Source organism: Calidris pugnax, unplaced genomic scaffold (genome assembly GCF_001431845.1).
Source record: "Calidris pugnax isolate Ruff unplaced genomic scaffold, ASM143184v1 scaffold474, whole genome shotgun sequence".
Classification (NCBI taxonomy): domain Eukaryota; kingdom Metazoa; phylum Chordata; class Aves; order Charadriiformes; family Scolopacidae; genus Calidris; species Calidris pugnax.
In genome coordinates this window covers 264,339-279,042 of record NW_015091223.1, presented here as the reverse complement: position 1 = coordinate 279,042, position 14,704 = coordinate 264,339, and the positions used below count along the sequence as shown (strand labels likewise).

Here is a 14,704-nt window from a genome sequence, read left to right as displayed (position 1 = left end):
GAAAAAAAAAAACAGAAATTGCTGAATCAATGTACCCTTCCCCTATTTTAGTTTTTTTTTTTTTTTTTTTTTTTTTTTTGGTTGTTATTAATTCCAGGAATCTGTCAGGCACATTTAGGAGCCATAAGCAATCTGACAAATGAAGAGGTGAAGGCACTGTGGTTGCACAAGCCTTAACTGGCACTGAGTGCAATACCTCATGGGTTGATACTGGAGTCTGCAGCACTGAACTTCATCATCAACACCCTAAACACTGACAGAGTGCATCCTCAGCAGATTGCCTGATAACATCAAGTTTGGGGGAGTAAACTGACATGCTGAATGGCAGAATTCCAACCCAGATGGATGTTGAGAAACTTGAGGACTGGGCAAGGAGAAATCCCACGAAGTTCAGCAAGGAGAAATGCAAAGTTCTGCATCTGGGGTGGAATAAGCCCTGCACGTGTATGTGCTGGGGAGTTGATAAAGACCCAGTGGTTATATTAATAACATTCATATTCAGGTTGAATGTGAGCTAACAGCAAGTTCTCAGTGTTCAACAGAAACCACATCTTTGGCTACATCTGGAGGAGCATGGCCAGCAGCTGAAGGGAAGCTCTTGTTCCCTTTGCTCAGCACTGGGGAGCTCATACTTTCATCACGTTGCCAGTTGGGGTCCCTGGGTCATGTCAGGACACTGAGAAGAGCTCAGCAGATGGTTGCCAAGATGGAGGGGAGCTTGGGCACTCAACTGTGAGGAGAGGCCAAGGGACATGAGCTGGGTCATGTGAACACGGGCCCCTTGACCACAGGGAGGGACAGTGATAACGATGACAAGTTTGCGTGCTGTGGAGAAGTCAGAGCATACCCCAAGGAGCCACAGGCACAAATTGCTGGGAAGGTTCAGATTGGGCATCAGGAAAAGAATCTATTTCTTAGGAAAATGGTACAAGTCTGGATCAGGTGCCTGGAAAAGTGGTGGTATAACCATCTCTGGAGGCGTTCAGGGCTTGGCTGGGCAGAGTCTTAGCTGGCAATAGTCCTTTGAGCTGAAAGACGGACGGAATGACCTCCAGAGGCCCCTTCCAACAAAAGTGTCTATGACTTTATGATCCTTATTGAGCAGCTGCATCATTTTTAAACAAACCATAGGCTTGAGTCACAGCCTTCTGACACTAAAGAATGTCCTTCTTTTGACTTAACAGAGCCTTGGATAAGGCACTAGGAACTGACATCAACCATCCCAAATTATGTAATTTGTAGGCTGTAGCTGAGCTGACAGCATATTAATTAATCTTATAACAGCAGAGATAAAAACCTCCTGCTTCGTTAATGCTTGAAAAATGAGAAAGAAGTATTTAGTCTTTCTTCATCTTTATTGCATTACCATGTGTATGATGTATATGATGCCTGCGTATAGAATAGAGAAAGTCTCTGTAAATCAAAATTAGTGAAAAGGACATTTTTGTACCTCAGAAAGACCCGTGAGGTGGTCTGGCTCTATTGCAGCTGTGTCTGTGGGTCATACCTTGAAGAAAACGAGATTGTGAGTTTCTTCTCTTACAAGATCAAAAGTAAACCAAGATCTTGGTTTTAACCGAAGATTACCCATCTGACTTGGGATGTTCCTGCCATAGCAACCTCTTCTTCCCTTATCTGTGTGTATCTGAGGTACTTTTGGTGGCCTCTGGATTTGATCTTTGAAAGAGAGAAGATTTGAGCTTTGCAAGAGGGGTGTCTTTCCCTGACGCAGCCTCTGTACACTATATGATCATCCAAGTTGAATGACTTCTGGAAAGCCAAACTAAAAGGTAACTTACAGGTTTCCTTGAGAGGAGCAAGTAAAACAGGACTGTTGTTAAATATTAGTGTATGGTGGGGAGGCAATGACTGATGCTTTCTCGTTCACTGCGGGACATTTTCTGTGGGATTCATTTTCCCTAACTTTAACCATCTAACCTAATTGTGCTGGCTCTGAATCTGACGAAGACAGAGTGACAGAGACCCTCCAGAGGATGATCCAGACCACCGATTGAGACTTTTCTCCCAGATGAATTGACCAGAGACAGTCTAGACTAGAAGGAGTTAAGACCATAAGTATAATTTTTTGGGGAATGATAAATAGTTGAGATGAATCCTACCCTACATTTTCTTTTTTTGTTTGTTTCAACGTCTCTGGTGCACTGGGAAGCTGAAAGCCATTGGAAAGAAAAACTTCATACCTAGAAAGAAACATGTCTGATTCTATTCACTGTGGAACATTTTTGTCCCTAGACAACATCAGTATGGCAGGAGATGATACAACATGTTTAAACTAACCATCAAGGATAGACCATCTCTTTTCCTCAATTGGTCCAACCAGGAGTAATCATGGAATACATAATGATCAAAGAGGGGAGAGGGTTCATGACTTGCACCCTCTTTAGATAAGCTGGATAAAGTTCAGAATTATGTCAGTGTGCTGTGTGATCTAATCACAAACAGACTCTCTGAAACCTCTCTGTAATCTGCTCTTTCCTACTGGTTGTCACTGCTCATAATGAAATAAAATGTTTCATCATTAATACCCGTCATCCCTCATTCAATGGGAAGGGCAGATCTGTCTGCTGTTGCTGTCATCTTCTATTCTTCTCTCGTTTCTATTTCCATCGCCTTTGTGAGTTAGGGCTGGATTTCACAAAAAGGTCACAGAAAGATCTACCATTATACTCGATGGATTGCCAGATACATAAACAAATCTCCCCCTCTCTCTTTTGTTTTTTGTATTTCGCTACATGATTTTCAGACAAGCAGCAGGCAGAGCAGATAGATAGATAAAAAATGGTGAGGTGGCATGAAGACACTCTGCCAGGGGAATTTTGATATTCTCAGATCAAACCTCGCAAACTGAATAAATTACTGCTGGTAAGTCGAGGAAAAACTGAAAAAAATAAAGAAAAAAAAAAAGAAAAAAGAAAAGAAAAATGAAAGAGAGCTAGAGATCAGGAGATGATTATGTGCACTGGTGTTGCAGAATCCCCGCTGAGGGTCAACCTTCCAACCAAGATATCTGCAAGATAATGTCTAACTTGTCCCATTTTGGCACGAGGTGGCCTGCATGTGATTGCAGCTTTCATTCAGCAGCCTGACACAAGTTCTCATGAAAAGAGGCAGTGATCCCAGGAAATGACAGAGAAGTCCCATTTCTTGGCTCTTGAAGCTCTGCAGCTTTCTTTATACTCTGTTCCACCTCTGCTATCTGGTGTGCATTTAGGGTTGGTTTTTCGCATCCTGAGATAAACGTGGAACAGAGGATGAATTATTGCTTGAACAAAAGCAGATAGTGCTGACTGAAAAGCTGGAACCCACCAGCTTTGAACATAGCCTTTTTTCCACCCCATGTAGATGAACATGTCCAAAAGAAAAAGGGGGCTCCTGACCACTGCAACATGATCTAGCAATAACTTCTGTTAATGTGGATTCAGAGGGAGCAGCAAGCAACCAAATCTAGGCTTTGTGTCTAAATATTTTATGCCCAGTTCTCAAATGAAGATGAATTCTACAGCAAAACAGTCATCATGAGCAGCTAGCCAAAACAGAGGTGTTGCAGCACAGTAGGGCTAAATTATGCTTTTTAAAAAAAATATTTCAAATTAGGCAGAGTTTTTCCATTGTTAAAAGTCTAACTTTGTACTGGAAAAGTAATAAAACATTCACCATGGACTTACCTCCAATATCACTGGTTTTAACCTGAAGACTGTATGTCGTGTCCTCCATCATTTGCTCATCATTTATGACAGCTGGCATCTCACACACAAGACTTCCGTTGGTGTTTTTCAGCTTTGACAGCCATTCGCCATAGGTAAATGTGGCCACTTCTTGATTAGTCAGGTTCTTCAGGATGATCTGTGAAGAGTTGAAACAAGGGAAAAAGCTTCAGTTGAAATTCAGCTACCATTTGAACCATGCCACCCCTCTACTCTGCTCTCATGAGATGCCATCTGGAGTCCTGTGTCCAGCCCTGGAGTCCTCAACACAGGAAGGACATGGACCTGTTGGAACGGGGCCAGAGGATGGCCACAGAAGTGATTAAGAAGGCTGGAGCACCTCTCTTTTGAAGACAGACTGAGAGAGTTGGGGTTGTTCAGCCCGGAGAAGAGAAGGCTCCGGGGATACCTCATAGTGGCCTTTCAGTACCTGAAGGGGGCCTACAGGAGAGATAGGGAGGGACTCTTCGTCAGGAAGTGTAGTGATAAGATAAGGGGTAATGGTTTTGAATTGAAAGAGGGGAGATTTAGATTAGGTACTAGAAAGAAATTCTTTGTTGTGAGGGTGGTGAGACCCTGGACCAGGTTGCCCAGAGAAGTTGTGAATGCCCCATCGCTGGAGGTGTTCAAGACCAGGCTGGATGGGGCTTTGAGCAACCTGGTCTGGTGGGAGGTGTCCCTGCCCATGGCAGGGGGGTTGGAACTCAAAGATCTTTAAGGTATCTTCCAACTCTAACCATTCTGTGATTCTATCATTCGAACAAGGGTAAAGATCAGACCTATAAAATGTGCAGTGTGGTAGGACATGGATAGATCTTAGTCATAGCTCCAAAACCTGTAGTGAGCTCTTCTGGGCTAGATGGAGCTCTCTGCTATGGACAGTATTTGCTGTGGTGACTTATTTTGAGAAATGGTCTTCATAATACCGGACCTGTTCACTCATGGGGTGAAGCCTAGGAATAAATTTGCTCCTCTGACAAAAGTTACAGGCAAAACTCATCTCTAAGAGTCAGACCTTTCCTGTAAGACAGTATGCAATAAAGTCTAAAGAAGAAGGAGTAGAGAATTATTGAAAACCACACTACCTCTCCTTGCACACAGCATCTTTCTCTTGCCTGCCTCCTGTGTGCAGACACACAGCCATCATTGTCGAGATATGCAAACCAGCTCCAAACAAGTTAAAGCAACGCATAAGATAAAATTAGGCCAGAAAAACTGAATGCTTCACACTCTTCTCTGTCTGGGAAAAGGTGACAGAACAAACAGTATGCAACAGATATTAGTCACACTGTCTAATGTGTCACGGAAAGGAGCTCGGATGCTGTGGTGATAAGAACAGAATAGGAACCTACTTAGAACAAGTGAGTGAGTTACTCCAACAAACCCCTAATGAAGCACCCACCTTTACGTGTCCTGTTGAATGTGGGCTTTGTGAAGCATCAGTCTACTGAGAGAAAGGCGTTACACTTGCCTACAGCAAAAACCTAGCAGTAAATTCTCACTAAATTGGAGGAGTTGGAGGGAAAGGAGGACACAGGGCTGCAAGTTACCATTTTTGTTACCATCTAACAGAAACAGAGACCATACTTGAGTGAAGGAAGCAGTGCATCAAGAAGCAGTGTCTTGGGAGGCACATCTCTGCAAAGGCCATGGGGACATGAGCCCAGGCACATCAGAGAAGTGCAACAGGATATTAGGAAGAAATTAATCATGGAGTCATGGAAAATGTTAAGTTAAAAGGGACACCTAGAGCTGCCTAGTCCCACCTCCTGCTTCAAGAAGGGATAAATGCAAGGCCATGCCCAACTGAGTTTTTAAAATCTTTAAGGGTGGGGATTCCCCCATCATTGTGGGTCTCTATTCTCGGCCTGCATCACTCTTGTTGGGAAGACTTTTTCCTCATATCCAATCAGGAATTTCCTTGTTGCAACTTGTGTCCACTGCCTCATGCCCTTTCACTGTTCACTTCTGAGAAGAGACTGGATCGATAGTCTCTGTAACCTCACTTTAAGCAGCAGAAGGCTGCAGCTAGATTCCCCCTTGCCCTTCTCTTCTCAAGGCTTAAGAGCTCCATTTACTTTAGACTTTCCTAGTGTGCCATATGCTTCAGCCCCTTGACTATCTTGGTGACCTTCCGCTGCACTCCCGTATATCAGCCTCAGAAACTTATAAAACTTATCTTGAGATAAAATGTGCTCAAATTCTGCCATCAAACCTGCATGTGTCCCAGTCCATGCACTTCTGCTGACCCCAACCAAGCTTTGCTGAAGCCTTTAGCAGTTCAAAAGAGGAACATTGCTCTGGGTTATAGAAAATTATTTTTAAAGAGGACGATAGCTATACTGAAGCTGAAGCAGTAGCCATGCTATTTGTGCATTATACTGTTCCTTGGGTAGGACACTCATTTGGGGTTTTCTCTCTGCCTGATGCTAAACAGGGATCTGTAACACAGCACCTTCATCCCAGAGGTACAGGACATTTTGGGCTGTTGAAGCTGCCCCACTTTTCTAAAAAGCTGCTTATTCGCAGCCGGTGGCACTATTACTTTGTGGTCAGAAAACTGTCCTGTGAGTCAAGAGATGGTGAATCAAACCCTTGCTTTGAATGAAGCAGAAATAGGTCTCCACCACCCCAGCTGGTGCCCTCTTTCCTGGGGCACAGACCAGAGGGAAGTCTCCTTGTTCAAGGATGCACGAACGATGTTCTACATCCTTACAGGGCTCCAACCTAGGAACTTTTCTTTGGCCAAAATTTGCAAATTTGAATTGTGAGTAGTTTCAGGTTGACTGAAAATACCTTTTTTTTTTTTTTTTTTCCCTTTGGTGCATAAACTCTTTGCTGGAAAAGGTTCAGCCAGCCCTACCTCTGCCCTGCTCGGGAACGACAGCGACTCTGTTAGCAGCAAAAAACAGCTCGCAGGGAAATGCCAGGAAAGCAGCAGGGGGGTAGAAGCAGATTAGAGCTGCCAGCTGGAGCGCACCCGCAGACGGGGAGATCAGACCTTGCACAAATAGCCAGCCCTTGCCCAACACCCCAGATGCTGTCTGGGAAAAACTGTCTGGCTACTACAGCCGCCGGAGCAAAATGAGTCCCCCCCATCCTCTCTTTCCACCCCCATCCCTTCACCCAGGCTGGGTGATTTCATCTGTGTGCAGCTTTGTGTAAGCGGTTAACACAGACAGAGCAGGCAGCCTCTGCCTTCTCATGCTGGGGGGGTGCTCCAAAGAGGAGCAGGCAGGAGGTTGATTTTACGAGCGGTAGAATCATAGAATCATAGAATTGTCTGGGTTGGAAGGGACCTTTAAGATCATCTAGTCCAACCCTCAACCTAACACTGACAAAAAAAAAAAAGAAATAAGTAATTAGAAAAAAAAAACAAAAACAAACCAAAAAACCCCACTAAACCATATTCCTGAGGACCATGTCAACCCGTCTTTTGAACACCTCCAGGGATGGTGTCTCAACCACTTCCCTGGGCAGCCTATTCCAATACTGGATAACCCTTTCCATGAAGAAATGTTTCCTAATATCCAATCTAAACCTCCCCTTGAGGTTTAGATTGGCAACTCAAGGCCATTTCCCCTTGTCCTATCGCTTGTGACCTGGGAGATGAGACCTACCCCCACCTCTCTACACCCCCCCTTCAGGGAGTTACAGAGCTCCATGAGATCTCTCCTCAGACTCCTCTTCCTCAGAATGAACAACCACAGCTCCCTCAGCTGCTCCTCATAAGACTTACTCTCCAGATCCCTCACCAGCTCCATTGCCCTTCTCTGTGTTTGCTCAGGGGAGACCACAGCAGGGGTGTGGAGGCAGCAGAGAACCTGTGGCAAAAGCAAGGTGGGTATGTTGCCTACCTTAACTAGCCTGAACCACTGAAACTCTGGGCATCCAGGCCCAGCACATCACATTGGCCCTCCCTATGGTTGGTAGTCAGAGCTGGGTACCACCAGAGAAGCGATGCATCCCACCCAAGCTGGGGGCCATTCGAGACATCACTCCCTCTCTTGGATCTATCTCTCTGCTGACTGCAGAGGATTTCTAAAGAGTTTGGTAGAAGAGGTGAAAGTTGAAGGCAGCTTTTGCAATGACTAAGATAGCATAAAACACCAGGAGATGTTTGTGGGTGTTGCGCACACACACAGGATGATGCAGGATTTTGATTTGGATCATGACGGTCAAGAAAGTCATCTCCGGGAGCTGAGCTGAAGATATTTTTGTTTTCTGTCTGTTCCTCCCAAGAAAATTAGCTACCGCTTGGCAATGACGCTGCTGCTTTACATTACATCTAAACTATTTATTTAGGATACCTAGAACTTGCTGTGGGCATCCTGCGTGCTTTTAAGCTCAAAGATTATCACTAATTACACATAGGTTTTAACTGGGCTGTAGAACAACCTACAGAAATAAAAAGGAAGCAGGAGCGGTGCGTAAGAACAAAATGCTGGTAATTTTCTTTGTATCTGAGCAAATATCATAGCTGACAGGAACTTCAAACCAGCACCTTGAAATTAATTGTGTGCTGTTCGCTGTAACAGAAAGGATTTGACACGTCCAACCATTTGATTTACCTCCAGCCAGCCTTCACCCAGTGGCGGTGTAAAACACGCTCCACGGGGTCTCACACACCACTAACACCAAAATACACGGGTCCTGGATTGCATCTTTAAAGACTCAACCACAGGTCTTTAGGATTCTGTTGCCTGTCATTAGCCTTCACTTAAAAACAGGGTCCTCTGACTGATGGTAAAAAGAGAAAGACTTTCCTCTGTTGCAAAGAACAACAGTCAGCTTCAGCTATAATGAATTGTCTCAAATTCTCTTAATCTCCTTTATATAAAGGAAAAGGAACTGAATAAAGACCAAGTCCCACATTCAGGATTATTTGTGACGTTTGAATGCAATGCAATTAGTGCTTCATTAAGACAGCTTCTTATCTGCCTGGCTTTGACAGCACAAGTAACATTAAAATTCTGAGGGAAGCAACTCTGCAGAATTCAACAGCCTTACAATTCCTGTTATTTCACTCAGATAACTCTCACTCCTTCTTCTTCCTAGCTTTTCAACTTCACTTCTAAGACACTGGGCAGCAGGTGAAATTGTTATGTGGACTGAGGAACTGGCCATCCCAGGAGGGGGTTTCCAAATCATGCATTTAGATAAGTTTCCTATTTAGAAGTCACTTTCTTTTTTTACTCTGAGGGTGGTGAGACACTGTCCCAGGTTGCCCAAGAGAAGTGGTAGGTGCCCAGTCCCTGGAAACAGTCAAGGTCAGGTTGGATGGGGCTTTGAGCAACCTGATCTAGTTGAGGATGTCCCTGATCATGGTAGAGGAGTTGGACTAGATGGCCTTTAAATGTTGCTTCCAACCCAAACCATTCTGTGAGTCTATGATTCTGTGATTCAATTCTCCAGTTTTTCAGAAGCACCGAGCAGTGTTGTGGTAGCTCGATGTGGAAGAACACGAGATTCAGCATTAGGTCAGAGGAAAGTATCCAAACTCCACGTCTCTCCCAGCAGTGGTGAGATTAGAAAGTGTTGCTCAGCTTTAGAGAGATTTTGGTATGTCTTTCTGTGCACAGCAATAATCAATAAGATTCATTCTGGCTCAACTCATCTCTAATCAAATTTTGTTCCCTCTAAAGGGTTAAGTATCAGCGTTTAAAACTTCTTGCCACTTTTGGTGCAGTATGAATCTTTGGCACCAAATTCATTACTTCACTGAGATTCTGAATGAAATTTCAATGCATTATATGTAGTCAGGAAAAAAAAACAAATAAAAGACTACTTCCCTGCTTGTAAATTGAATCTTTTGGCTGTGTATAACATCATTGATAATTTATGCATTTTAATTGGTATTTATGCACTTCTATTTCTGGTAAACTAAAAGCAGTATAAGTTATGACCAGCACCATTTTACAAAAAGACTAAAGAGAATTGAAAAGATCATTTATTGTTATTTAAATTGAACAAGAAAACTGAGAATAGCCTGTAGATAAATGGAGCAACAAATGGTTAATTATGGGATTGATGGCTTAATCTAGCTTCTCATTTCACTGTGCTAGTTAGCACTAACTGTGAACCATCTGTCTGAGAGTTTAGCACTACCCCCACAAGTATTTCATTATGCAGTTTTAATATGCACTTTTGACAGAAATGGAAATGCGCTCAGATCAGTTTTCATGTCACACCAGGCTACATAAGTTTTCAAGGCTGGAATACAAATCAGAAAACACAAATCCTTCCTCCCCTCTTCCAGAGTGCTCTTGTCCTCTCTCTCTGCCTTTAAATGCAAATGCCATGTTTACCTTTGCAGGGAAGGTGGGAAAGAAAACTAATAAATAAAGTTCTCTGTGTATCACTGGAGCTAGAAGATCCTCCATGCTCTGTTTCCCTAAGAAAAATAGAAGCTACGGGTCCAATTTTCAAAAGCTTCTAAACTCCTGGTCTCAGACTTGCGTGCCTGGTCTGCCTGTTTCTTCTGTAGAGCCATGAAAGGGCTCTAAGCTCATCAGATGGGTCCACACGAGAGTCCTTTTCATCTCCTTCTCTGGGAAAGCCTCACTTTGGGTGGGACAGGCCACCAGGCTGGACTGGATCAGAGCTGGCAACAGGAACATGGGAAGGGGTTACCTGCCACTAGAGATGCTGCTGCCTCTGGCCTTTGAGCTGTTGCTAATTCATGGCCACAAGATCTGGAACGGCTCTGGATGAATAAGCTTTATTTGATTTCATGTCATATGAATGTGATTTGTAGGACTCGGGGAAGTAATGGGGAACTGGCAAAGGGAGGTTGACCAAGATAACTGAATCAAATCAGAGAACAGATTGAGTTATTCCTTAGGCACAGAGGGAAAAACTGTATGTCTGTGACATATACTCAGAAGATATATGCTGGAGGTCTAATGCTTTGGAAAGCTGCACAAGAGTTACTGAGGAAAAACTTAGAAGTGGCAATGGACAAGTACAAAATGGTATTGCACCAGAGAAACACTTTTCAGACTGTGCTAATGGAGGTGAAGAGCGGTTCATCACTTCACTGGAAACTGGTGGCCATGTAGAACCAGTGGTTAAAAATACATTATTTATGGGAAAATGAAGGACAGCTTCAGACTAGTCAAAAAGGATAAAGAACCCAATAAAAAAATCCTGCAGTATTCTTTCTGACCATGGGTTAAGCTACTGGGTCTTAACCTATTCTCATAAAAATGTCAAGATACAGAAATCCAGCAGGATTTCTACTCCAGAAAAAGCATGCTAAATAAACACGCCAGAGATGTATTCCCCCCTTCATGACATCTGCTGGAGTGCAATCAGCACATCATTCCAGCTCTATCTTAAAAATATATTCATAGGGACCCATAACAAACAAACTACGTTTTATTGCCCAACTACAGGTGATGTTTACATGGGGCTGGTGGTTCAGTAGGAAAGATAAAGGCAAGTACTGTGCTTTTTTTTTGAGATAGGACCCAGGGAAAAACACAATCAACAGAAATGGTGGGAGTCATTCTACATGCAGTATTCAAATGGAAGAAAAACCCAACAACTTACTTGTATGAAGAAGAAGAAGAGAAAGAAATCTGCCTGTGTGATAGAGGGAGAAGGGGAGGGGAGAGATGTGATGCTTCACCTGAAAGGATGGATTATTTGGAAATGTCCCACCCAGCCCAGGCCCACACTGGCTGTCCCTGCCTGACAGAGGAGTGTCCACTCTCTCACAGGGTCAGAGCAGGGCAGGGGTCTGCAGGAGCTGAGGCTACATCCCGGGGAACAAAAAATACTGCAGGTGCCCTGGTGGCAAGCCAAGGCTCTTTTGCAGGAAGGGAGAGTGACATCTAACAACAGAGACTGCCATAAAGCTTCACAGCACAGCTTTTCCCCTTGCTTTCTTCTTTTTTGATCAATTCCTGCTGGTGAAAAAAGAACCACAAAAAAAGAAAACAAAAAAAATGAAAAAACCCAATGGAAAGAGGCAGGACATGAATAAAAGTGAGTCATAGAATCATAGAATAGTTTGAGTTGGAAAGGACCTTTAAATCTATTTGCAATGAGCAAGGACACCTTCAACTAGATAAGGTTGCTCAAAGACACATCCAACCTGACTTGGAATGTTTCCAGGGATGGGGCATCTACCACCTCTACCTGGGCAACCTGGGCCAGTGTCTCACCGCCCTCAGCGTAAAGAATTTCTTTCTTATATCTAGTCTAAATCTACCATCTCTTAGTTTAAAGCCATTCCCTCTTGTCCTGTTGCAACAGGTCCTTCTAGCTCCATTTCTCCTCCTTCTCAAGGGCTGAGAGGCTTCATCACAAGCAGGTTGCAGAGAGACACGCAATGTGAAGTGTGTTACCCTTTCCATGAACCAGTGCGGGCGAGTCCCCTTCCCGTCCGTCCGGATCCTCATCTTCCGGAGGGGAGCGATGTCGGCGATCTCCATTATGAAAGTGTCCTCCTGGCCTCGCTCAAACCTGGAGGGATTGAAAGACCAAAGAGGTTTCCCTCTGCTCTACAGCATCCTTGGATCTCCATCCCCTGCCCACGCTGCAGCTCTCGCGCCTTGCCAACAGCCTCAAATGAAAAGTTTACGAGTGCGCGTTATTGGGCTTGAGCTTTTCTGCCCTGCAATCACTAGCTACTGTCTTTTTTGGCATGACACCTCAGTGCAGGTTTGACAGGGATTCCTCCTCCCCCGGAAAATCAAGCCCATACGAGGCACCTGGAGTGGTTCCAGGCAGCCTGTAGCATCCATTGTCACTCTGTTTGTAACCAGAACAATGGAGACTCACAGTCAGGTTTCTGCACATCGCCTTCCTCCTGGCATCTGTCCACCAGCCTGCCCTTACACCCTCCCAAGTAAAAGGCAAAGCAATTTTGCTTAATCTTCTTGTGCTAAGAGGCAGCACGTTGCCTTTGCTGGGGTGACAGACAGCTGCTGCAGCTCAGCTGAATACAGCCACCTGACTGGAGGTCGGAGCCCAACACATGAGTTTAGTAAAAGCAGGCAAATTGTCTTAGAAAGGGGCCAAAACCAACTGTCCCGTGTTCCCATCCTGTTTTTGGGGGAACTTGGATTTGCAAATTAGCTCCATTATTTGTAAGAACCAGGACAGGTTTGTGCAACGTTTCATGACAGATCTTACCCTGTGCTTGGCGGCTGTACATTGGCACAAGGATGTGTCAGAACTGCTCATCCATTGCAATCAGCAGAAAGCAGGAAAAGGGGAAAAACTAACATATGCGTTCCCATCCTGATTTGGGGGGAACTTGGATTTGCAAATTAGCTCCATTATTTGTAAGAACCAGGACAGGTTTGTGCAACGTTTCATGACAGATCTTACCCTGTGCTTGGCGGCTGTACATTGGCACAAGGATGTGTCAGAACTGCTCATCCATTGCAATCAGCAGAAAGCAGGAAAAGGGGAAAAACTAACATATGCTTATCATAGATTGGTTTATGTTGGAAGGAACCTGAGAGATCATTGAGTTCCAATCACCCTGCCGTGGGCAGGGACATCTCCCACTAGACCATGTTGCTCAAAGCCCCATCCAACCTGGCCTTGAAGAAGACATTGCAGTGGCTAGGAACACAGCTACCTTGGCTCCCTCTTAGCATCAATGGTTCTAGAAAGAAAACCTTACTCCAGTGCAAGTGCTGCCTTGGACTCAATATTACTCTGTTTAGAGCAAGCTTATCTTATAGGTTCATCCCCAAAATACTCTGGTATATCTGCTCTGGGTTTGGAAATAGAAATCCAGCCCTTGCTAATTCAAAGGGCAGCCAAATCCAGAGGGTCTACCTAGCACCTCCATGACCACTGTGCTGCTGAGATTACTCCTTCGTGCAAACTTCTCCTTGCGAGTTACTCTGGTCTGCTCAGAGATTTGGAGAGAGCCCTGCAAACTCTGGGCACTACCATAACACAGACAACCCATAACGATGATATCTCATTCCTGGCAATGTACTTATCCTCCTACAGCTGTGCAGTGCCTGGATCTGGAGAAAAAAAGAGCCATTTCTTTACCAACCTCTGCTCAGATTACACCCTGCAGCATGAATGTGATTATCCTCACACCATTATCTGAGCCTGCATAGCTGCAGATGTTAGCAATAGGGATTGGCTCCAGCCTCCCAGCTTTCATCCAGGCTTTGCTTTCCCTGCGCTCCCAGAGGCTTTTGGATGGGGCATTTTGGTCCCAGTCCATTTCTAGTTATTAAGGGTTATGTTTGCTCTTTGAAAATCTCCCCCCTCTTGTTATTTGTCTTTCTGTGGTGCCGGATACTAAGACAGCCTGTCTCTCTGTGAGAAACAGAATGTGCTTTTGTGTCTCGACTGGATTGTTTTCCACTTCTATTTAACAAAAAGGTGTGACCCTTCCAGCTTAAATTATCCTGTGATCCTATGATCAATTTTCATTACAATCGCTATTACTTACAAAGCTTCGTAGCAATCTCTCATTGTGCTCCTTTCCAGGCTGAGCAAATTTAAGCTAAACCATCAGCCAGCAAAATAAAACATTATTTATCTTCAGTAAATGCCCTGTTTACAGCTTGTAAGGCTGATACTCACCTGCTACTTTCCAGAAGTCGTTGTACTAAAGGGAAACAATTGCTAAAGTGACAAACTGGATGACCCAAGAGCTCTTCCTTACCCCTAATGTATATGAACATGAACATAAGCCTGGAAAAAAAAACATTGAGAAGGGAAGAAGTACCCAGACAAGCTGGCTGCTGCTCTTCCTTTTCCAGGACACTGAAGCATTTGTCTAAGGGATTTCATTAAGCTTTCCTCCCCATGCCTGCACTTAGAAATATTTCTATCGCCCAGAGGTCTTGGCAATAACAATAATGTAGCTAAAATTGCCTTAAATCTGCAGCAGGTTAGACAGACAGTTCTTCATAATGCACTAAGCTGCTGTGAGTGAATTGGCACTGGATGGCCCCAATAAAGATGACACCCCTTTGACCATTGGGTTG

General features: G+C 44.2%; 1 protein-coding gene across 1 annotated transcript in view; it reads right to left on the bottom strand.

The window, feature by feature from the left end:
- Nucleotides 1–14,704, bottom strand: part of LOXHD1 (lipoxygenase homology domains 1) — a 140,804-nt gene that overhangs the window by 29,429 nt on the left and 96,671 nt on the right. The window contains exons 32-33 of the mRNA XM_014959844.1: nucleotides 12,080–12,197; nucleotides 3,687–3,864 (exon numbers count right to left, since the gene is read on the bottom strand). Of these exons, the coding sequence (XP_014815330.1) occupies nucleotides 3,687–3,864; nucleotides 12,080–12,197 (296 nt within the window). The remainder of the gene's footprint in view (nucleotides 1–3,686; nucleotides 3,865–12,079; nucleotides 12,198–14,704) is intronic.